General features: G+C 37.5%; 1 protein-coding gene across 1 annotated transcript; it reads left to right on the plus strand.

Annotated features, from left to right (window-relative positions):
- The first annotated feature begins 1,925 nt into the window (after positions 1-1,925).
- On the plus strand, positions 1,926-22,054 carry LOC126344289 (G-patch domain and KOW motifs-containing protein-like). Its single transcript, XM_050002008.1, has 7 exons — positions 1,926-3,353; positions 3,439-3,608; positions 17,533-17,618; positions 17,748-17,851; positions 19,590-19,746; positions 21,159-21,272; positions 21,780-22,054. Exons 1-7 carry the CDS (start codon positions 3,211-3,213, stop codon positions 21,843-21,845), a joined length of 840 nt encoding a protein of 279 aa, XP_049857965.1. The 5' UTR covers positions 1,926-3,210; the 3' UTR covers positions 21,846-22,054.
- The last annotated feature ends 4,204 nt before the right edge of the window (positions 22,055-26,258 follow it).

The following is a 26,258-nucleotide window of genomic DNA, read 5'->3' on the forward strand; positions in this document are numbered from 1 at the left end:
CTCTGTTTTGAAAGTACTCTGGACCACTGTTGGGCAAAATTGTGTATGCATCAACCTTATGTGAAGTGAATTACATTGTTTCCTTTCATTTAATTTATAGATGTCTGAGTATTCAGATGTGCCAATTGAGGACGACGAAGACGAGATCCAGCTAGCTTCCTATATGTCCTGCGAAAGGATGAACCCACTCTTAAAGTTCAATAACAAGTCATTTAAGCTCAGATTTCATTTGGAAACAAGTACTGTGGAGCACCTGGAACTAAGTCTTAGAGACTATCTGACAAAACCAGCGAAAAGAAACAAGCTACTGACTGCAATGTGCATCTTGCTGTTAATCTTATGATTTTACATCACAGGAACCTTTCAATTAACGACTGGCCATCTATTTAAAGCACACATAGCAGCAGCTTGCAGAGCTGTCCATAAGGTGTCAGTCTGCATTATTTTAGAGCAGTACCATTCTTACTAGCCCAGTGTAAACATTCTCTCCTTCGTTTTCATTTTCATCAACAAGAGCAATATTTTCATTTGAAGTTGCAGCTGTCCGCTCGTTTATTGCTGTTGTAAATGAACTGCAACCTGTGTTACCTGAATTTGTATCAATACGAGAACGCGACGAATGACATAAACTACCTTTTATGCAGCAAACTTACTTCAAAAGCATTTATGCAATCGTATCAAAATGTTCACAAACCACTGCACATAACTTCAGGATAAAAATATGCATCGTCATCATAAAGGTTAGAAATAGGAAAAAATTGTAGCTTCAGTTTGCAATTAACTTCTGTCCATTTCCTGTAACAGTAGTCCTTACGAAATTACCACCTCCAGTTTTATGTATTTCAATCTTGAAAAGATTTGACACTGCTATTGTTCCAGTTTAATACCACACATGTAAAAAATGAAATGTAATAATAAGAAAGTGCACCTTTAAATTATACCTCGTCATGTGCAAATGCTTTCTTGGTCCCTTTCTTAACATTTTCGTAACATGTTTTCAGACTCCCCCAATCACAAGCTGTCACAATGTTACAGGAAGTGAGGTCAACAGCAACTTCTCTCCAAGCCTATTGATGTTGGCAGCAGTGACTTTTTTTCTGCATTCTGTCACGTACTGTAGAAAGTTTGAGGATTGCTCCTTTATCTGTTCTTTAATTATAGGATACAGTTCCCAGTTACTAACATTGTCTGTTTCTTTCAGACTTTTTCCAACGAGACAGAGTACGAAACAGAAGACACAGATTCAGTGGCAAAAGAATCGACAGTAACACCTTCCAATACAAATGATGTAGATTGAAACAGAACATGCAAAAAAAAAAAAAAAATGGACCAGGTTGTCTAAATTTTGAAAGAAATATCACAAAGAAAAGAACAAGAACCTGATGGAATAGATTTATACTTCCAACTGGTGTCAAATAAAATTTGATAAATGCTAAAGAGAAGACATTGTGCAAACAATAGACAATTTCTTATACGAAAAACAAGCAGTGAGTAGCCAATGCATAACAGTGCACCCAAGTTTGGGTGACAACTACTATGTGCAGTATGTACAGTAGCCACATGGCTCTGGGCTGGGAAAGAAACAGAGGGTAACTGCCCCAAGGAAATAGTAGAAAGAGCATTATTATTGTGCAACACCAGTCAATGTTTTTTCCTTTTAATTTGGTTTGTAATAAAGTGTCTTTTATCCAGTGAATAAATGTTTTTCCACATACCTACAGACAATACTTTACATTTCCTTAAACTGTGTGGTGAAATTTTATGGTGCTTGAAACACTGACCTTGGAAACTTAAGACATTATTGGTGAAATGGATATGTAGGCTTTGCAAACGTGAGATGCGTTTGACACACACTATTACTGGTTGTAATTTTAGAAGTAGTCATTACACTAACAATGTTTTTCAAGGCCTCACACACTGCTTTGAAAACTTCAAGCACTATCAGTGACATCACTTGAGTGGATATTTTTAACAGGAAATCCAGGGATTTGAAGCTGTCTCGTGTAGCAAGAAATCGAAGTGCCGGTGTCAAACGAACTTTAGTAGGTATAGCTTCCCTGCAAAACGTAACTTTTTTGATTTTGGGTTCGATCATTTGAAGACGTAGTTCGAAATCTGTCGTTGACATACGACTGAAGTTACCAAATTGCCCTGAGGGTTCATGCATGAAATGGCCTAATAATTGACATCTGTCATGCCTGCAACAATAATTATAAATAAAATTAAGCTTGTAGAATTTTTACTATGGTAACTGACAACTTATGCCTCACTTCACACTTACTGATTTCATTATGACAGGTATGTGTGAAGTGATATAGCCCACCATCTTCTTTCACGTGGTTTCCTTCTTTTTTTATATTGACGAAATGTACTCTCAAAACCGCAAATGCTCCGGCCGCGATCTGTGTGTCAGACATTTTGACGTTGCCCCTGTACTTATTGAACTGAATGTTGGCTCCAATGTGTAGGCCCTATCCTATAAATATTCGCCACTGCTGGCTGAGATGTGTGAACGAAGAGCTACACATACGCCGAGCGGCCAAGGAGGCTGTAACGGAGCGAACAAATACGTTCCATGTAAAGGAAACGGCGCTTGATTGAACACCAAGTTCTAACCTTGATTCTAAACTCTTTGAATAAATATGCCGATACGAGTAGTGAGTGCATCTTTGAGTTATAAAGTATAAACAAACAAATAGGTAAACACGAGTTACAGGACGTGTGTGTTGTTAGCAAAAATGAGGAGGAACAGTGTTTGTTGTTTTGTGATTATGCTGATTTGTGTAAATGAATCATTATTGACAGATATTTTGTCGCATCATTCTTAAGTCGATGACAGTGTAAAATACATTCGTTTGGGCGACAACCATCGTGAAGTTTCAACTAAATATTACTTATATCAGTGGAAGGTAAATAGGAGTGTAGGTATTTACTTCTAACTAACTTTACGCGTTAGAGCCTTTGTCCGTCTTGTGTATGTTGACACGTAGGGATTTGAGAAGATAGTGCGTGTCCCTACAGTTACTTTCCACCTGATGCTCATCGTTAATTTGCAAGTAAATGACGACTTTATGTCCAGTATTGCTGTCATCTCTCACCATAAGTAAATGATATTTAAGTGTTCAAGAGGACTCCATAGACAAGCAGTGTGGTAGTTTGCAATACACCACTTTGACCGTCGCACTGTGTGTAGAATTAACTACAATCAACATGGATGGCACAGCTAAGAAAATATCTTTCGGATTTTCAAAATTTCAAAAACCGTCAGCGCTGAGCAAACCGAAGTTTCAGAAATCCGAAGACAAAGTAGAGTATATTGATTGTTTAGAAAGTAAAACGATCAAAGTGAAAAGGTAATTGTCCTTTCTTGGCTATTTTAGAAACTTACAATTACGGGTTGATCTTCTGTACATATTTTAAAAACTAAGTATGTTTTAGTGGTACAGGGCAGTCAAGTGACGTCGATGATGTAGAAAACGATAAAAATGAAGTGAAAGTCATTCCACTTCGAAAAAACACCATCCGGTTATTCCCAAAACAAGAAGGAGGTGAGAAGGTGCCCATTGATGACTCATTGGAAAGTATAGCGGCAAGGGAGATTTTAGAAGGTTTGTATCAGCAGCTTGCTTCACCCGTCTTCTCTTACCTGAAGGAATTACATACCATAGAATGCTTTTTAATTTCAGCTCTGTACATGGCATGATGTGTCAAAAATCACATTTCTGTACTATTCCCAGCTAAAGTGCACTTTTTGTTGTATTGAAAAGGAAATTTGAATACGTGTACATGTGTCATTAGCCTCCTCTAATAAACTTCAAGGTTGCCATAACCTCATGTCTTTCTTAATGTGAATGTCATACATGATCAGTTTACTTATATGACAGTAAGAACGCAAAATAATCAAATGTTGCATAGCCTCAGGCATCGATGTGTTGTCGTCATCAACATTTGCTCAAAATGTAATATATATCAGTATGACTTCATCTGAAACCTGCTTTATGACTGATTCAACCATTGCTAATTTTAAATGTAACTCACCTCATTGCCATCATTGCATCTGTGCTTGATATGCTTTTCAGAAATGTTGTACCACAAACTATAAAATTCCCTGCTAACTATTTTCACACAAATTTTATATCTTACCAAAATATTGATTATGAAAAACTTCTGGAAGGGAGACTCATAGAAACTTTTACTGTACTTCAATGTAGTCAGTCATATACTTGCTGTATACAGGTTCCTGCCACACTTTTCTGCCCACGACTGTGCTATCCATTTATTTCTCTTCAGTGTCGTTGTTTATGTTGTCCTTCCGTCTTACTTGGTGCGTCCTTCATCCCCTGCCATTATCCACTGCCCCCCAAATGTGTTTGACAGTGTTCTGGCTTCATATTATATTTAGCGGAAAAATTTCGTTTCATTGTCCTTCTAGTAACCCGCCTGGATTTGTTAACTTGGGATACAGATGTATCGAAAATACGGAAGCGTCCGATCCCGCCTGTCTGCTTTGACGCATGACGTCATAAATTTGGCAGAAACGACCATAAACCACGATTCCAATATGGCGCATATAAAGTCGGTATGTACACATTATCGAAAAACAAACAAACACACTTTCCACAAAAAGCCTAATGACTCTAACGGGACAAGTGCGGGAAATGGGGTGTTTTTGGGTGGGGGCAAACTAAATATAAACAAATTTAGACACCCACCTCCATACAAAACCACACAAAACAACGAAAAAAACCATCATCACAGAACTCCCCAAATATACTATACACAATATCATCTGGAATCGGACACTTCCCTTGACCTATATAGCTCAACAGCAGCTCCCGATCCCATAAATTACGATCAAACACTTCCCTTGGCCTATATAGCTCAAAAACATCTCCTGATACAAACATACACAGCCACACATTGGGATCGAACACTTCCCTTGACCTGCGCAGTGTTAATTTTATCTGTCATATCCATTCCTGAACAAAAACAACAACTGATTAATTTTACTAAAATTACCACACGATGTACAGCGAACAATGCTAAATTAACCTTCACACAAAATCGTTAACTCACTGAAACGAATTCCACTACAAACACAGCTGACACTCGAACTATTCTGGACAATGAGCAAAAGCAAACTGAGCCCATTACACCACACAAACACAAACCCTGAACATACCACCAGAGAGCACAACAAACCACAACACGACGACATTTACAAACACGCCACACTCACAAACCAAACTCCGCTCCATCATGACATCACACACGACAACACCCTTACGCCACGGGTCAAAGCCAACGCGTCTTAACGGACGCTTCAGTCGACCCGATGTATCAGTATGTGTCATGTCACATACCTGTTGAGGGCACCTGTGATGGGAACATGGCCGATATTGTATGGTGCTCATATATGCTTTTGTAGTGGTCAAATATAAGGCCACCCTCTGAAGCTCTATTTTTCAATTGCTGTTGTTTGGCGTGGTTTCCAAAACCGTTTATCTTTATGGAGCTGTGATTATGAAATGCATGTTAATCTGCTAAAGGGTATATTCAACTAATCTGAAACCATCTCTTCTTATAATTTCTGTTGTGGCTCAGATAAATATTTCACCAAGAGCTATTTCTTTTAGTTTTGCGGATTAATAGACAATTTTGTGTTGTTGTTGCAGAGTTGATTTGTGATGAATAAACATTATAAATAGTAAGAGTTACAACAATCCTTATGTTACTTAATTTCTTGTGAGTGGTAGCACTTGTCATGCCCAGAATCTGTGGGTATCTAGAATATTTTGTTATTTGACACAGTCTATAAGATTCTATCTCATTTATTGCTAAACTGCTTGAAACCATAGACAGAAACTATAATTGATATTTATTAAAATTGTTTTTGCAGAAGTAGTTCTGCTATTGACAAAATATTTGCAGTCAGAACAATAAATGAAAATCTATTGGAATGTAAACAAAAAACAAGTAATGTTACTTGTTCATCAATTTTATGAAAGCTTATGATAACCGAGACAGTGTTTAGCAAAATGGAGCAAGACAACCGGAAGCTCTTTCCACTTACCTCTTTTATGTAGCCTTGGATCAAGTTGTGATGAAAATCAAATTAATACCTACTGTGATCCTCCAAAGAAATAAAGTTAATGTTTTACCATATGCACATGATATTGAGCTCATTGGAAAAATTGTAATAGAGGCTAGGCAGTGGCTTGTGGAGATTGTAGAAGCAGCATCCAAACTTGACCTAAAAGTAGACGCCGACCAAAAAAGAAAATACTTGGTAGTTCAGAGTTGTAGATATGCATGAAACAATAAGTCACAGTTAATAATTGGCAAACATATATTTAAATATGTTAAATAGTTCAAATTTCAAGATGCTGTCATAGATTAACAAAATCAGACAAAAACAGAAAAGTAAAAATGAGACTGCAAAATGCCAATGAGCCTACTACTCGATACAAAAACTTCTAGTGCTGCAGCTACTGCCAAGAAAAACCTGAATGAAGCTATGTAGCACAGTCATCCAGCCAGTCCTAACTAAAATGGTGGAACACCAGACAGAAGTATCTGAAAAAAAAAAAGTTTATAGGAAAACCTTTGTGGTTCATAGTATGATAATGATTCACAGAACAGGAAGAGGAGCTACAACACAGAAACCCATATTCTTCCACAACAAGCAACAGCAGTAAGCAAAACAAATTGTACTGTAGCTTTTTATGAAAATAAAGTAAGAATAAGAATCTTTATTAGCCTTTCAGTATTTTCTTATACAATGGGCTTATCGGGTAACATTCTCTTTTAATTCCATTATATACTGTGTGAGAATTATAGACTACATCCTTTGGGGCTATAGTTCCTAGTTTATTATAGTATAGAACTTGTGAGGGTTAGAGTTCTCTAATTTATTGCGCAGGTGTTTTGTCTATATATTTTTGTACATTCACAGAATTTAGCACATGCATGTGACTGTATTCTTGCTGTTATTACAGTGCATCTTTTGTGACCTGCACACAAATTTTGTTTGCATCTGAATGGCGATGCGTAAGCCCATGTGTCTTCAGATAGTTTACAGTACGCACAACAATTTGCATGGCATTTTCTAATGTTACTGATTTTGCACAAAGTGCCTCTCGATGCGGAATGCAGTGAATTCCATACAACGTCTTATCTGTGTGCCCTAGATTTTTGCACATTCGTGCTATGAGTCCTCTCTGATGACCTTGCATTGATGGTGCTCCATCTGTGGTCACTGAGATTAACCGATTCCAGTCCATACTAACACCATCAGCTTGCTCGACAACTTGGAGTAAGTATGCACGTGTAGTAGTCCCTTTCAAAGGTACTAAGTCCAAAATGTCCTCTGTTACACAAAGTGCGTTATCGACACCTCATATGTATATCACAACCTGGGCTGTATCTGTAAGATCTGTTGCTTCATCGAGCACAACAGAGAAAGCAACAAAGTCTTTAGCCTTATTTATTAGCTGCATGTGCACATCACCGGCCATAGCACTGATATGTCTTGTGTTTGTTTGGATGAACTATTTTCTTGAAACCTGCTGACGTTCGTGGGACACAGAAGTTCTGCAACATCAACCAGACACCCTTTCACAAACTCCCCTTCAGAAAAGGCTTTCCCAGATTGTACAATTCTTAATGCGATTTTAAAAATTGCTTGCAGTGAAAATTTAGTGTGGTTGTTATTCCGGAAAATTGAAAACGGTACATTGTACAGCGTACAGTAAAATAGACATAAATGTAACAATGCTGCGTGGGATTAGCCGAGCAGTCTAAGGCGCTGCAGTCATGGACTGCGCGGCTGGTCCGGCGGAGATTCGAGTCCTCCCTTGGGCATGGGTGTGTGTGTTTGTCCTTAGGATAATTTAGGTTAAGTAGTGTGTAAGCTTAGGGACTGATGACCTTAGCAGTTAAATCCCATAAGATTTCACACACATTTGAACATTTAAGGTTCAAGAAGTATCAGTTACTTTGACGTACAGTAAAATCGAGTTGATGTGTCTCATCTATTTTCGTAAGGACATTTAATTTTTATTGGTGTTCTTCACTGATGAGTACACTACACTCGTCTTTATGATATGTATTGTAGTGTCTTTCAATTGAAAACTTACACTGGACACCTATTATTCAGCGCACAGCAAACACTGTGAGTTTTCGCCAACGGGTACAAAAAAGATTGCAGTTCCCAGTCATTTTTAAACAACTGAGAACATAGATCTCCTGGCCTTTGCTTTTTCACAGTACCTGCCATTTCTCAGTACTTCTCTGTTAAGGTTACGGTCACCAGGGGTAAACGAGACTGGTTATGTTGCGCTCTTGCTTGTACTACATAAACAGGGAAGTGGAGCCGCCGCTGTTCATTTAGGACTCATGTGTAATAACAGATGTCGCACACATGTACAGCACGTCTGCACACTGTGCAGCGTTTGGCCGACCCTGCCTTAACGGATCAGAAAACAAAGGATTTTTAAAAGCAGTGGTCAGTCATGGTATAATTAACAGCTTGTATTGGTCCATGGTGATTTTTTGCCACTGTTGGGTTGTAAAACGCTGGCATCAATATCACAGGGTCACACCCAATAGCCAGGCATGTTCAGCGACGAGTGGAGGACCTTTCCCATTCTCCCAAGCCTCATAATGGTTTGCTTAAATAAATGTTTTTAAGCCTGGGAGTGTGTTTCTTAAATAGTTCCCAAGCCTTTGGACAATTTACCAGTGTTTCTCAAGCTTCATCTTTTGATATCTTTGTGGCTCTCAAGCTGACTTACTGACACATCATAAAACAGCATTAGTTCTGTGTTGATGTTAATTTTGCTTTAATTTGAGTAACAAGTGTTTTGGGGGAACAGTATTGCTGACCCCCTGTTGTTGTAGGTACCACAGGTAGACTTGAGAGTGTGTGCTAATCAGATATCACTTTGCCTAGTTACGGTTTTGAAACCAGAAATGCTGAGGAATCATCAGTTGGTTCTGCTAATTTGGTAATAAATAACAAGAAAACCAGTGGCAACCTTTTCACTTTGTTTTAAAAAATTATTTGGAATAAACTGGCATCTTCCTGAGAAGCTCTGGCTAATTCCATTTTGACATTTTCAGCAAAAATGAATTCAAGTTTTTCTCACAGAATGTGTGTAGACACAAAACTGTGAGAATTTGGTATTCCTTTAGGCATTGTAGGTTAGTTTGTGTAGCCAATCTCTTTCAAGTGCCCCCAATTCCATAATTTGCAGACTATTCCTGGACTTGTTGCAAAAAAAGTTCAACACAGCATTTACACTAAAGTCATTGAGGCAGCAGCACTGGTTGATGAAAGTCTTGAAAGTTTGGTGCTGCGCTGTGGACCAATTGCTGATTTGTATTATTTTCTGCACATTTGTCACTTGTAGTTCCAATAAACACACAAATGGTGATTTATCTGGTAATAAATATGCAACCATTTGCTTTTTTAATTTTTTGATACATTTTATTTAAACATAAACATGTTTTCGAGGCACTGCGGATCATCAGGTGGAGGTATTACAGAATGACTATGCTGTGGACCAAGTGTAGCTAGCTGCAGTGCTGACACTGCTGGTGTAAATTATGGAAATTTAGTAATCAGCGACACACTGTTTACAAAACTGTTTGTTTCTTATATTTTAGGTACTTGCAGTGCACTGCCTTGTTGTATCTGTATCAAAGCACTTCCTATAATGTACATTATTAAGCTATGTGCACAAATATGTAGATATAACTGTTAATGTACATTAAAATTATATTGCCAATATAAAAACACTCCTGCAGCTAGCAAAATTTACTGAAATATAATATCTGTGCTATAATACAATGTATCTCATGCCAAAGACCACAATGTGGTAAAGTGTAATATCTGTTGTATCCATATTCTTTGTAAAAGCATCCAGGGTTTAGTTCCTGTGAATCAGGTAAAACCAAGTGCAGCTAAACACTGTGATATTTGTGCACGTAGCTGAATAGTGTACACTATAGGAAGAGCTTTGATATGGGTGCCTCAAGGCAGCACATAGAAACTTTTAGTTTCGTCACCATCACTAAATTTCCATCATTTCCACCAGCTGCATCAGCACTACATAGAGCTACACTTAGTCCACAGCATAATGTTCTCGTAACCCTCAGCATAATGTTCTTGTAACACCCTCATCTGATGATGAGCCTACAGTGGCTTGTAAATGTCTTTATGGTTCAATAAATCATATCAAAAAATTAAAAAAAATCAAATGAAACTTCCTGGCAGATTAAAACTGTGTGCCCGACCGAGACTCGAACTTGGGAACTTTGCATTTCGCGGGCAAGTGCTCTAACAACTGAGCTACCGAAGCACGACTCACGTCCGGTACTCACAGCTTTACTACTGCCAGTATCCGTCTCCTACCTTCCAAACTTTACAGAAGCTCTTCTGCGAACCTTGCAGAACTAGCACTCCTGAAAGAAAGGAGATGGATACTGGCAGAAGTAAAGCTGTGAGTACCGGATGTGAGTCGTGCTTCGGTAGCTCAGTTGGTAGAGCACTTGCCCGCGAAAGGCAAAGGTCCCGAGTTCGAGTCTCGGTCGGGCACACAGTTTTAACCTGCCAGGAAGTTTCATATCAGCGCACACTCCGCTGCAGAGTGAAAATCTCATTCTGGAAAAATCATATGGTTGCATAATTATTAGTAAGTAAATCACCAATTTAAACCATAGTCGCAGTTCATAATCGACAATGGATATACTGAAACACACAATTTTTGTCATAATGACATGAACTGCACTTGTGCCATATCTTAGAGTAGCACTATTCTTCATCTTTTTATTTTCTCCCCTGGCATTTATCCAGTATAGAATGCAATCCACTTTTTCAACATTTTGCAAATTATATGTTGTTATTTAACTTTATGGCCAGATGCCGTTCTTGATACCACAGTCATCCAGGTAACCGAAGGGTGAAGTAGTGTGCACTATCTGTCTGCGCATCATTTGTTCCAAGTATTATTATAGAGTATGTTAACTGTTTGCATGTTGTGTTCTCTGGGATGCAATTTGGGTACCAGATCAATAATTACCTAAGTGAGCCTGGGAAACCACCTAAAAACCACACTCATGCTGGCTGCTGTACGAGCCTATGGCCGTTAATCCATAATGCAAATGCATGTGGCCCACACCTCTGCACACAAGCTAGCACACTGCACATTACACTATATGGGTTGTATGTCTTAGGCTGTTACTAATTATGGAAAATCTTTTGTGTTGTATTTGCTCATTTTTGATAAAATGGACAACAGTGGGATGCACAGAAGTTTGACCATATTACCACTGAAAACTTTGGAAATGAAAGAGTGATTCTCTGCAAAATCAAGCGTTGCAATGATTTCGCCAAGCTTAAGATTTTGCTTCTTAGTTATGAGATATTATGTTTGATTTTTTGAAACAAAATGTTGAATGGTGAGGTCAGAGATTGTTGATTCCATCTCTGTGATGAAATATTCTACTGTCAGTTGCTTAGTTTCAAGTGATGCATGATCTGTTTGAATTCACTGTACGTACTCCACAGTTTCTTCAGGATCAGTGTCAGTAAGGTGTGATTCAAGTGCATTTCTTCGGGGCATCTGTCACATTGATGCAGCATCTAAGCTTTACCTATATGCAAACATTTCTGTGATCTTTGGAGGGTAAAAGTCAAGAATGGGGCCAGTGATGTACTTATGTGTTTTGTGCAGGAATGTTGTTAAGTGTTATGCAGCCAATGAGAGAGCGCCAGGCAGACAATGTGTTTTGAAGTAATACATTCAGAAGTAAAGGTCAAACATTGCTGTAAACAAGGATTATAAATTGCTCCTTGTTTGAGCCACAGCTATTTAATCTGTGCTAGTATCTGCAAACCAAGGGCAGCTTTGCAAGCCATGGTATTTGAAAAAGCAGTGAAATATTTCTTTGCTCTGTGTTGCTGCACAATCAGTCTGCACGAGCACACTGAGTAAGCGAATCGATGTTTTTTAATTAAATCATGGGATAAGGTTGGCTCCAATTAATCCATGAAACATGCACCAACATGCGACATAGCTCTGCAGAACTAAATTGCTTAAATCAATCCACTTTATAGCACTTGCTGTCATAATCATAAAATGTTTCTCTCAAAACTTACTAAAACAGCAAACAAAACAATGGTTTCAATTTTGCCTGTCATTGGTTCTGTCAAAGAAACTTCCCATTGGCCACAAGAACTGATTCGTTGCCAACCTACAAGCAAAACATAAGCACCACTGTGAATACTGCTGACCCTGATCTAGACTTTAGCCTTTTTGGTGACCTCTGTAGCTCGTGGTCATCAAACAACAAGCTAAAAATTCTAGTTTCTATGAGAAATTGTTAACAAAACAATAAAATGTAGAACTAAACAGATAGTTTGATTTGAGACAAGACAAAGTGTGGTAAAAAATAATTTTTAACTGTACAAAATTCCATTGCAATTTTAAATTTGTGAGAAACAGCAAATTTTTTATCTTTGGAATCTCACTGAATTTCAGAATTATTTATCACATGTAGAATGATTTGTAGAAGAATGCTACCTGTCTTAGATTTTCTCTGTTGTTGCTGGGGTGAATACTGGTGATCTTGCTTTAATGCAATGCCATTTTATGATTGGATTCCTTATGCCTGTAAGAAGATTAAGGTAGCACTCTAATTCCTGAAATGATGTAGTTACATCAATTTTAACAAAATATCACCCTACTGCACAAAAACTTACTCCAACAACTTTGCACGAAGACTGTCTCATACTAAAAACCCCACTAAGTTATTGCCATGCCACACTTTATAATGCAGCAATAATGACATAAGCTGAACTCCATTACTAATTTGTTTTACAGTATGTTTTTCAGTTTGTGTAATAGTACCATTCTGATTGTGTTCAAATCAGATGAGATGAAATGATCTCTAAACAATCATTTTACTTCTGAATTACTTTACTAATTTTATCACTAACATATTTTCAGTGTGTGTATGTGTTTTGGATTCAGTTGCATACACATCTTGTGAGGTAATTTATGTCCTGTCCCAGAACTGTTGTTGTTGTGGTCTCCAGTCCAGAGACTGGTTTGATGCAGCTCTCCATGCTACTCTGTCCTGTGCAAGCTTCATCATCTCCCAGTACCTACTGCAACCTACATCCTTCTGAATCTATTTAGTGTATTCATCTCTTTGTCTCCCTCTACGATTTTTACCCTCCACGCTGCCCTCCAATACTGAATTGGTGATCCCTTGGTGCCTCAGAATATGCCCTACCAACCCATCCCTTCTTCTAGTCAAGTTGTGCCACAAATTTCTCTTCTCTCCAATTCTATTCAATATCTCCTCATTACTTATGTGATCTACCCATCTAATTTTCAGCATTCTTCTGTCTGTAGCACCACATTTCGAAAGCTTCTATTCTATTCTTGTCTAAACTATTTATCGTCCACGTTTCACTTCCATAAACGGCTACACCCCATACAAATACTTTCAGAAACGATTTCCTGACACTTAAACCTATACTCGATGTTAACAAATTTCTCTTCTTCAGAAACGCTTTCCTTGCCATTGCCAGTCTACATTTGATATCCTCTCTACTTCAACCATCATCAGTTATTTTGCTCCCCAAATAGCAAAACTCCTTTACTACTTTAAGTGTCTCATTTTCTAATCTAATTCCCTCAGCATCGCCTGTTTTAATTTGACTACATTCCATTATCCTTGTTTTGCTTTTGTTGATGTTCATCTTACGTCCTCCTTTCAAGACACTGTCCATTGCGTTCAACTGCTCTTCCAGATCCTTTGCTGTCTCTGACAGATTTACAGTGTTGGGGAACCTCAAAGTTTTTATTTCTTCTCCATGGATTTTAATTCCTACTCCAATTTTTTCTTTTGTTTCCTTTACTGCTTGCTCAATGTACAGACTGAATAACATCGGGGATAGGCTACAACCCTGTCTCACTCCCTTGCCAACCACTGCTTCCCTTTCATGCCCTTCTACTCTTATAACTGCCATCTGGTTTCTGTACAAATTGTAAATAGCCTTTTGCTCCCGGTATTTTACTCCTGCCACCCTCAGAATTTGAAAGAGAGTATTCCAGTCAACATAGTCAAAAGCTTTCTCTAAGTCAACAAATGTTAGAAACGTAGGTTTGTCTTTCCTTAATCTGTTTTCTAAGATAAGTCGTAGGGTCAGTATTGCCTCACGTGTTCCAATATTTCTACAGAATCCAAACTGATCTTCCCTGAGGTCGGCTTCTTCAGTTTTTCCATTCGTCTGTAAAAAATTCATGTTAGTATTTTGCAGCAGTGGCTTATTAAACTGATAATTTGGTAATTTTCACATCTGTCAACACCTGCTTTCTTTGGGATTGGAATTATTATATTGTTCTTGAAGTCTGGGGGTATTTTCCCTGTCTCATACATCTTGCTCACTAGATGGTAGAGTTTTGTTAGGCCTGGCTCTCCCAAGGCTATCATTAGTTCTAATGGGATGTTGTCTACTCCCAGGGCCTTGTTTCGACTTAGGTCTTTCAGCGCTCTGTCAAACTCTTCACGCAGTATCATATCTCCTATTACATATGAATCTACATTCTCTTCCACTTCTATAATATTGTCCTCAAGAACATCGCCCTCTTATAGACCCTCTATATACTCCTTCCACCTTTCTGCTTTCCCTTCTTTGCTTAGTACTGGTTTTCATCTGAGCTCTTGTAATTCATGCAAGTCATTCTCTTTTCTCCAAAGGTCTCTTTAATTTTCCTGTAGGCAGTATCTATCTTACCCGTAGTGAATTAAGCCTCTACATCCTTACATTTGTCCTCTAGCCATCCCTGCTTAGACATTTTGCACTTCCTGATGATCTCATTTTTGTGACGTTTGTATTCCTTTTTGCCTGCTTCATTTACTGCATTTTTTTGTATTTTCTCCTTTCATCAATTAAATTCAATATCTCTTCTGTTACTCAAGGATTTCTATTAGCTCTCGTCTTTTTACGTACTTGATCCTCTGCTACCTTCACTATTTCGTCTCTCAGAGCTACCCATTCTTCTTCTACTGTATTTCTTTCCCCCATTCTTGTCAGTCATTCCCTAATGCTCTTCCTAAAGCTCTCTACAACCTCTGGTTTAGTCAGTTTATCCAGGTCCCATCTCCCAAATTTCCCACCTTTTTGCAGTTTCTTCAGTTTTAATCTACAATTCATAACCAATAGATTGTGGTCAGAGTCTACATCTGCCCCTGGAAATGTCTTACAATTTAAAACCTGGTTCCTGAATCTCTGTCTTACCATTATATAATCTATCTGATACCTTCCAGTATCTACAGGCTTCTTCCATGTGTACAACCTTCAGAACTGTTAACATGACAATAATACTAGAATGTTCTGAGGAACGTAAAGCTACATCATAAAAGTGAGTATAAAGTCCTCAACCAAGTGGAAATACAAATAGATAAAAACAGCAGTTACTCAAAATGTGTGAGGAGGACATACAACTATGGAACTGAATATGTCTCAGTCCACCACACTGCAGTCTTAACATTTTTCTCTGGAATGGCCTAATAGTTGCTTGCATGAGAAATTTTATTAGGTAACAGTTGACCTTTAAGTGGAGAAAAAAGTATTTGTGAAAATTTGTTATTTTATTCAGAAAAGATGTTTTTCAAATGCTGATCAATGCAAGCCTGTTCCAGGTATCTCTTAGATACAGGGGTTCAAAAATCACTTACTTTGGCAGCAAATTTGTTTTCAGACAACTTCGGCCCCTAAATAATAAAGAGTGTGTGGGTAGCTGCTGGCTTGCTCCTTGTAGTTGAAGCTGAGAAGGTACAGGCCATTCCTCCTATGGATCCGTCTACCATTTTCCTCTGCTACACCTTATCCACTATTTGGGTATGTCACATCTTAACCCCTGTGAATGTGTTATGAAGGAATTAGGGCAATTGCGTAAAACTTACTGTTCTGTAAGGCACACTACCTGGGCACAACTAGTTCCAGAATTTCAAGTAATCTTTAATAAATGCAGGTTCGAGTCCTGTCACCAAATGAAGTTTTTTTTTAAGATACGTTTTATGTAGCTGCTGGCTCACTTCTGTTGTTGAAACTGAGTCTGGTCCAGCTAATAAGTGCCTCTGAAACCCCATGTGTAGCTGAGGAAAGGCTTGACTTCTTCATGTTCTGCAACTGTTATTGGAGCAAAAGAAGCTAACTTCTACTCATATCATGAAAAAGCACGTCTTCTACTTTCCTTTTACAAACATATATTTCCTTGAATTGGTGTACAGATCATTAGTGTGACTCATGAATTTGAGTATAACGCAACTTTTCATACTACATACACCTCAAAGGCTCAACATGACAATCCATATTGCAGTATATTTCTTTTGTCATAGAACCATCCTGTCTTTTGTTCTCATTCTTGGAGAATGTGGTTGCTCTTTGACGGTCAAGCCATTGCCAAGCTGAGACGCCAGAATGTAAAAGGCCCTGTACATAGCAGGTGAAGCTATTTATTTGTTCACACATTTGTCGTTTCCTCATATTCCACACCTCACGTTTAATGTCTGCACATACAAAAACAGATACCTGTGCACAGTATATGTTCCTTGACTCCTACTTAGTATTATTCTGTTATGATCATCTTTCCTTATATTACACTAGGAGTGTGAAATATCATTTGTCTAAATGACATGTAACACTTCACTGTCTCAAAAACCATAAACCCAAAAGTACAAAACTTACAGATTTTTATAAATAAGCTACTAGGCACTAAGGTAATAAAAATAGAGATATCTAATCCACCTACATAAAGAGATCAGATTACTTCAATTTGGGGGAAATTTTGTTGTGACACAATTTGTTGGCGATGTCAAGTATGACTTGGAGCCAAAGTGGTGAGGCAAATGACATAAAACTTACAGAATGTGCACAACACAAACTGTTCAAGTTTTGTAGTCTACCACAACTGTCCACTGAGTTACTGCACTTCATACACAGGTAAAATGTTTTATATGTTGCTGTGACATTTGCACATCTTTTACTTAAGAGGCCTCTACTCACGAAGTATTAACTTTTTAGAACTAGGTATTTGTAAATTTTAAATTTGATCATTGAGTAAATGTGCATACATATTTGAAAAAACTCTGATATGGTTGAGTGGGAAACCCTAGATCACCTGAGATGGAGTAATCCCACATTGTGTGTTATTTGTTGTGTAACTCTTCACATGTGTTTTCATTGCAAGTGAAATGTTTCAAATATGCCATGCACATGGCCACAAATTTTTGTCTGGTTCACACAAATTATTAACCATACAAATTGCTGTTTTACTGTAGTCACTGTTTTCTGGAATGGTTTGAAGATGACAATAAGTTACATTGCCAAATTATGTTGTAATTTGTCTGATCTTAATTGCTCATGGACCTGAGTGATTTGTACTTTTCTTTTCTACAGCTTAATGCTAGTGATAGAGTGTATGCAATTCTTAATTGAAAGTTCTCTTTCAGAGTCAAAGGGAAAGCAGAAGGAAGCAGCTCCTTCTACTCTTGTAATCGATCAAAAGGAGCAAGAGACTGCTGACCTCCAGAAAGAGGTTTGTTGAAGACACCATCTTTGCATTTCTAAGTTACATTCATTGAATTTTGGAATATGCTGCAAAGTTTTGAGTTGAAATCTGTGAAATTTTGAACTTAACTGATGTAAGTTTTTTCATTACTTACAGCCTACTTTGGAAGATTATGAATCTGTACCTGTTTCCAGTTTCGGCATGGCAATGTTAAGAGGAATGGGTTGGGATCCTAATAAAGGTGTTGGAAAGAATGAAAAGTAAGAACACCATTGTTGAAATTTAATCAGTTGAACATATAATCCCCATTTTGTTATTTCTGCTACATTTAAAAGCATTTATACTGACGGCAAATAAAAGTAGTCCTTAACAACAATATTATGTAAAGGATAGATCACTACTCACCGTATAGAGATGCTGAGTTTGCAGACAGTCACAGCAAGAAGACTGCTAACCATGTGAGCCAAAACAACTTCTTCTAAAGTAGACAACACACACACACACACACACACACACACACACACACACACACACACACACACAGAGGGAGGGAGGGAGAGAGAGAGAGGTGTGCGTGTGTGAGTGTGTGTGTGTGTGTGTGTGTGTGTGTGTGTGTGTGTGTGTGTGTGTGTGTGTGTGTGTGGTTTATAAGTCTTTTTTGTGTGCCTGTCTGCAACTCAACAGCTCCTCTCTATGGTGAGTGTGTATTGCTTAGCAGTCTTCTTGGTGTGCCTGTCTAGAACACATCATCTCCTCTACACGGTGGGTAGCAATCTATTCTTTTCATAATTCTGGTATTACTCCAGCCTGGATTTTCCTTTGTTTGAAATATAGTCTTGGTTTTATTTATAGAAATTGCCATATATATGCTAGAATAATTTTCCAAATGTGAAAAAATGTTCATCAGTAAAGATAAACACATCAGTTGGAAACTGAATTCATTACCCAAAGCATAGACAAAGATGAATTGCCTCCAAAATGGAGAGTACTCATATTACTCAACGATTTATGATACCCTAAGTTCCTGAAATGATCCAGAATGTTCAGATATTAATAACTGTTACTGGCTGGATCTTGAAATCAAAAACATGGCACCTGCGCATCACCAGTCAGCACTGGTAACTGCTGCAGCATGCTGGATGACACAGGTTGTGGGACTGAGTCAGGCCCTTAGGAAACAGTGCCCTAATGTTTCAGAGAGAAGTTTATATCATCTTCAAGAACATCTTCTAAAATTCAAATACTGACACTGTCATCGACTGCAAAATGCTCGGAAGATCAGTTGAACAGTATAGACAGTATTATGAAAAGGTTTTACAAAATGAATTGCTACAGAAGTAGGGAAAGAATAATGGAATGTAGTTGAATTAAATAAAGCAAGTCAGAAGGATTTATATTAGGAAATGAGGGACTAAAAGTAGTTGTTGAGTTATTCATTTGGGCAGTCCAACTAACTGATGGTGGGCAAAGAAGGTAAAATATAAATGGAGACTGTCAATAACAAGAAAAGTGTCTCTGAAAAAGATAAGTTTCCAAACATTTACCGCAAATTAAAATGTGGCATCACACTCAGCTGAGCACAATATGCTCAGTTTCAATAGCTGCTTCACAACCCATGCAGTCTGGACCCTTCCCCCAATACCAGCTTCTCTAAATTACATAGATGGGAGTTGTCCTTGCAGTACAGCCTTCTGTCCTTTAATCCTCATGGCCTCAAATCTCTTCTACCCTCTGTTCCAAATCCAACTCCACTCCTGCCCCATGACCTTATCTTCATTCGTCTTACATCCACAACCTCTTCACTTCTTCCTCTCTTCTATCTCCCCCTCCCAATCCACTACTGTGTGGTGAATTTTTACCTTTACTTCTTAAATTATGTATGCATTTATATTGTGGTTCAGGAAATATAAATTTAATTGATCGAGTGACTGAGTGAATTTTTTTCTTGGGGTTTATGATCAGTTTCATTATTTTTATGTGTGTGAATTTTTGTTTTAGGCAGGTTAAATTATTTGAACCAACTCTTAGACCAAAAGGACTTGGACTTGGAGCAGGGAAACAGACTGGAAGCAATGGTGATGGTGAAGATAATAAGGTGGAGTTAGGTTGCCATGTTAAAATTTTGAGTAAAACAAATGCTGATGTCACTGGAGAGGTATGTGTCATTCAATTTTTCAGTTACAAAAATTATTTACTATATGATTTCCTTTTATTTTCAGTCACTTACACAAGCAATTTTTATAATACTCCTAGAATTATGATTCAGCACCACACATGTTATAAAGTAAAATTTTGTGCCATAGTTTTATTTCAGATAAATTTCTATTGCCTCTCTGTATACCCAAAGTACTTCAAGTATAGACCTTTTCCACTGAGCCAATGTGATACACTTTTATCAGAAAACCTGCAGCATCACTTACTACCTTAGAGTCGATGAAAATGGGAAATTGTCTGTTGTAGTTGAAATGTGTTGTGAATAATGGCAGTCCTTAAAGAAATAGCAACAAAGGATAGCAAGTCCTACTGCATACATTCCTTGAGGACTCATTCAACCTACTGGAAAGGCCATTCCAGCAGAGATTTAGAGCACTGAATGCTAAGAACATTATATTGTGCCCCATATCAGAACAGATGCCTCTTACCTTGATCTTCATTGGAGCCTGCTAAAGAGTGACAGAGAATGTTCAGGTGTCCAGCCTTGCTGTATTTTGTTTTGATGTTCATGGATTTCTCTTCTGTTTTGTTCATATGTACAGCACTGTGAAGATTATTTATGACTGAAACTGGTGGTGAATAAATAGCACTTTGTCATCACACATTTTTCCAAGTAAAGTATACCATTGCTGTTAATAATTACTTGAAAAAATATCCAAATATAACATAGATTGAATCAGGTGCTTGGCTTTCTTTGACTAAGGTTAATCAAATTACTCCAACATGAGGTCTGTTCAAAGAATTCCAGAACATTTGTAATTTCATGTCAACAGTGCATTGGGGTGCAATGTGGTTGACATCCTCATATCATGAAATCCTGATGCAGCATCTTGGAATGCATCAATCCTGATGCAGCATCTTTGAATGCATCATGTTGCCACCAAATTCGTCTCACTGCTCATGAGTCAGTTGCGACTGTTGCATCTGCCTCATTTTCTGTACTCTCCAGACCTGAACTCTGCAGACATTTTTATTTCCAGAGCTAAAAGCCCCATTAAAAGGATGAGGATTTGCAACAATAGACGAGATAAGAGAATATGTGCAAATGGCACTTCGTGTGATTCAGAAAGGGTGTACCAAGACTGCTTCTGGAAGTGGAAATGACATTGGTAACAATGTATCAATTGTGCAGGAGAGTATTTTGAAGGAGACAATGCACAATAAGTAAAAGATGAGCATAGAAAAATTTTGTGGACAAAGCTCCAGAATTTTTTGGACAGGCCTCATGTATGTGAGCAACTAAAAGGACGTCCACTTTTTATCAAGTTCTTATTTTACACAAACATCAATGAAACATGTCAGTATTGTGTGCAAACACACACATGCAAATGAGTTTTTCTGTCCTTTCTTTAGGTTGTGTCATTTGATGAAGATTCTGGAAGATTAGTAGTAAAAACATCTGATGGAGCATTTGTATCTGTCCATGAGATGATGGTGAAGGTTATAAAGAAGAAAAGCAGCAATGATGTAAGTGTGGCTTAGATCTGATGTCAGTAAAAATAATCCTTTATGAATGGTATAAGTTTTTAAAGGAATTAATATGAAATGTGATTATACATCCAAGGTTAGTACAAATTTTAATAGGGCAAATTAATAATGAGAGCACTTTCAAAATTCTAACAGAAAAAATTCTGTTCTTTGTAATAATTGCAATAAAAGGAAGGCACAAAGATGCTTCTTTCTGTTATGGTTTTTGTGTCAACTAGTTTTTCTTAAATTGAGAACAGGAGTATTTCCTACTAACTTTAGCTTTGGATCTCTGTTGTTAATAAGATTACATATTGTCTGTTACAAAAGGTGAATTTATCATGGGTTGAAGTGAATTAGCACAATGGTTACGTATAATGTACCACAGTTAATTAATCCCGAATTGGAAGATAACATACATTAAATTTATTTTATGGATATTGTTACCCTTTAATTTACTTGATCATGTGAGTAAGTTAGTTTCCTACAGGTGTGTTGCTTTTGCAGGCCAGTTCCGGTAAGAGGTCTTACGAGAATAATTCAGCAACCACAAAGAAGCACAAATATAGGTAGCAACACCTGTCGTGAAGTGAAGAAAATACAGTGACTACTTGTGTCCATTAAACAAATGACTTCAGAAATTGGAAGAACTAAATTTATTCAAGTTTCCCCAGGGTTTTATTGACAAAGACTTAAGTAATTGTAATATAGGTTTTACTGTAATTTTACACAAATTTTTGTCTTATTTCAGAATAAAAATGGAACTACTTTTATACATGAAACATTCTGTGTGAAAAATATATGTACAAATGGTCCTATGATTAACTATTACTCCCTCATCCAGCAACAGGGTGTACTGTTACTTATTAGTAATTTAATGATATTCCTCTCAAATCTGTTAATGCAAAAGTGCTAATAGCAATATGTGTTTTCTTAAAATTATCTGAAGTATGAACATCATAAAGGGACAGAAATAACTTGGAAATATTGAATATGATTTATCTCTCTGTTCTGAGGGCTTCATTTTTGCAGCAGATTAAATGAGACAAACGGTTTCAGTATGAAGGTTGTTGCCATATACATATGTATACAGGTCGATTGTCACTGAAAAATTTTTGCTACTTGTCAAAGACAGAGTTTAATCAATAATTTTAATATGACTGAAGCTATTGCAAAAAAATGTTAAGAGGAGTCAGTTCATTTTACAAGAAATGTTGATCAAATGAGATTGCAAATAACTGTTATGATAATGGTGGAAATCGGCATATTAGCCAGCTACAATGATTTGGCTGGTCTGCTGGTCTAAATTTATGGTATAGTAGGGCTGTTCTCAATACAGCTTGTGAAAAATTACTGAAGTTCCAGTGAGTAGCATTGCACTTAACAGCTTGGTTAACAGCACCTGCAGTAACATATTTTATGAGTTTCTTGTTTAAAATACAGTGGAGTGCAATATTTGCAGAAAATCCTCTCTCCTGTCCTCTTAAACATTCCTTTCACCAAAACCAAACACAATGAAAATTTGCTTCACAGTCTTTGTGTAAAACAAGCATATAAAATAAGTACAAAAGATCCAAGATTAAAATAGAAAGTTTGGGGTATTCCTGGGAACTTGAAACATTTCTAATATACTCTTGGGGTCAGATTAAGGAGAATGCGTATGTCCTGGGACAACTGGGAAGTCCAGGAAAAACCCAGAAATATTTTAGAATTCTGTGAATTTTTCATTGTTTTAGTTTTTAGTTAAATTTTTATAATTTTGACTGGTAAGAACTGGTGCTCTAACAAAGAATTTTTCTTTATCCCATTGCTACGCAATGAAACATAAATGAGAGAATGACATCAAAATAGAACTTCAGTAGCAAAGAAAATGTGTCATTTACAACAAAAGACTGTACACAAGCGTCTACTGACAGCAAAATGTGTCAAAGGTTTCAAGATGAAGACTATACAAAATAAACTGCTTTTAGTGAGCGTGATGTCACAACTGTTTACATTTCCAAAGGTTCCCACACAGGACTGACGAATCGCAGCAGTCCATCGCACAGGTGACTGATCGCTTTGTAGATTATACATACGTGGACATATCACAGCAACTGGTCGCTGATCAGACAATCTAATGGATCATGTGCAATTTGTGCAATCAATATGGCAACAACTCGCCCCTCCATTTATTAAGCATGGTTGTGCAGTTTAATTTGTTTCGCTTTGTTCACGATGAGTAAGAAATGTACATTAGAATTTAGAGTTATCCAGGTACCATGAACTACTCTGGCAAGTAGATGCAATCTGGAGTTGCCATTTATATTAAGAAGTAATACAAAATACACACACTGATTTGGCAGTGATTAACATTTCGAACCTTGTGCTATAGACGTACGTATAATTGATTGGAAGTTCATAGTCTTGACAAAGTTTGCTCCCACTTATGATGTTGAGTTATTTATGAAATAATTATAAACATTATTTATGTTTTTAACTTCTAAGAGTGACATACGTACCTTCTGTGAAGTGGACATTTTAATTTAAATATTCAGGGGAAATATATTATACAGGTATACTCAAATATCTTGTCATTTCATATAAAGTAACTCTCCTTCTTACAATCTATAACAAGAGTTATGGCAATCATTAGTGCTGTATTGACAGAATCTCTGAAGACACATTGAGCATATTGTGTAAATACTTACAGTTAAATTGTAAGACTAAATAAAAAGGAATTGGGAACTAATAAATGTAAAACAAATTGTTTAGGCACACTGGAAAGATGTACAAAACTTGTTTGGCACCATTGAAGAATGTAATGTATTCTGTAAAATAACTTGCAGTTCCCAGCAAAAGCTTTTGAGAACAAGTTCAATAAATTATAATTCTCATTTATTTTAAATTTATGTTTTGCAAGTATTCATGGGGATATGGAAATCAGCTGCAAGTGCTGTTAAACATAGCAGTTCGTTTTCTATAGCAGAACCTCTCGACACAGAGACATTCAGAACACTGATTGAAATTGCTTGGCAAATTGCTCATGTGTGGGGTGTCAAGGCAAGCAACTGATTGTAGTCGATGATTGCATGTGGTGGATCCCTGCGATCCGTCACTCATCTGTGTGTCTGTTAACAGGTCGCTGGAAAATATCATGAATCATGGTTTGAGAAGTGTTACTTTCAAACTAAATTTCTGTTTACGCATGATGAGTTATGTTATGTGTGAGAATACACAATGAATTTCTTAAGTCATGGAGTATTTGACTCTCATTCAAAACTTAAAAAACTATTAACTTGTACTATTTGTGTTTTCTCACTACTTAACACTGATGTTGCTACTAGTTGTCTGCATCTTGTGTCCAGTACTCAAAATATATGCTGTCATTGACTGGTGAGATCATCACAACACAAAAAAATAATTAATGTATAGCAACAAAACTGTGGAAATACATTTATTTAGGTAACACATTTAAGTGATTAACATTGCAAGATTACAGGTTAATGTAAGCATGAGATAAGCCACTGCAAATGTGAAATGCTGATGGTACATTTATAACTGATATAACTGCCATAATGTTGAATGCAAGTATGGGCATACATTGGGTTGCGCAGGTGCCTGATGTCAATATGTGGGATGGAATTCCGTGCTTGTGGCTCTTGGTCTGTCAATAAGGGACAGTTAACACTGGTTGTGGACGACGCTGGAGTTGTCCAATGATGTTCCATAAGTCCTCGATTGGAGACAGATCTGGTGATCGAGCAGGCCAAGACAACATGTCGACACTCTGTAGAGCATGTTGGGTTACAACTTACAACAGCGTCATGTGGGTGAGTGTTATCCTGTTGGGAAACACTCCCTGGATAGCTGTTCATGAATCGCAGCACAATAGGTCGAATCACCAAAGTGACATACAAATTTGCATTTAGGGTGTATGGGATAATGACAAGAGTGCTCTTCCTGACATATGAAATCACATTCCAGATCCTATCTCCATGTGTTGGTCTACTGTGTCCAGCACACAGAAAGATAGGTTGCAGGCCCTCATCTGGTGTCCTTCTTACCAACACTCACTCGTCACTGGCACCAAGGCAGAATGAGCTTTCATCAGAAAACACAATTGACCTCCAGCCTACCCTCCAATAAGCTCTTGCTTGACACTGCTGAAGTCACAGATGGCAATGGTTTAGGGCCAGTGAAGTAACAGATTTATTTTGTAACAGTTTGTTGTGTCACTGTGGTGCCAACGGATGTTCAAATTGCCACTGCAGATGCATTACAATGTGAAGAGCCCCACACTGAACATGATGGTTGTCCCTCTAGGTAGTGACTGTCTGGAGCCTGGTCTTCTTGTGACCATACATTTTTGTGACCACTGCTGCCAGCAATTGTGTACAGTGTACAGTGCAATATCACAGAAGGAACGTCCAGCTTGTCATAGCCCTATTACATGATCTCGCTCAACCTCAGTGAGATATTGGTAATGGTGTATTTGAGACCTTTAAAGGCATCCTTGACTAACATCAGCCTACCACATCCAATCTGAAAGGTAACAGATGCTCACTTCAGCGGGTATTGAAAGCAAACTTGATATGCATCCTCATAGTGGTGTTACTAGTGCACCCCTTATGCGATAGGTGTGAAATTTGGATAGACATCATGTTTCAGAAGTAGGAACACATATACCTACTTTCTTTTATATCACATAACTCCTCCTTAGTGTTGCAATTTTTTTCTGTTAGAGTTGTTTGATACAAGATATTATTAGTCAAGGTGTTTTAAATAAATATTGTCTCCTGTGAGTGAATGCAGTATGTTATATGAGTAATGTAATCTCTGAATGAAAGAGATATTGATAGATTTGTTTTGTCTACCCCCAGTCTGCTACATTTTACACTTCATGGTGCCCAGCCTACCTTCACACTTGGGGAATGGTGCACTTTGCAAGACATAAGCTTTGCTCATTAACTACTTGTGTTTACAAATATACTTAAAACTTTCATA

This window comes from Schistocerca gregaria, chromosome 1, assembly GCF_023897955.1.
Source record: "Schistocerca gregaria isolate iqSchGreg1 chromosome 1, iqSchGreg1.2, whole genome shotgun sequence".
NCBI lineage: Eukaryota > Metazoa > Arthropoda > Insecta > Orthoptera > Acrididae > Schistocerca > Schistocerca gregaria.

Excerpts from the sequence above, each read along its gene's own strand:
- LOC126344289 (XM_050002008.1), top strand. The coding sequence starts at position 3,211 with ATGGATGGCACAGCTAAGAAAATATCTTTCGGATTTTCAAAATTTCAA. Across the intron at positions 17,852-19,589 it reads GGTGTTGGAAAGAATGAAAA|GCAGGTTAAATTATTTGAAC; the intron begins GTAAGAACACCA and ends TTTTTGTTTTAG. Across the intron at positions 19,747-21,158 it reads ATGCTGATGTCACTGGAGAG|GTTGTGTCATTTGATGAAGA; the intron begins GTATGTGTCATT and ends TCCTTTCTTTAG.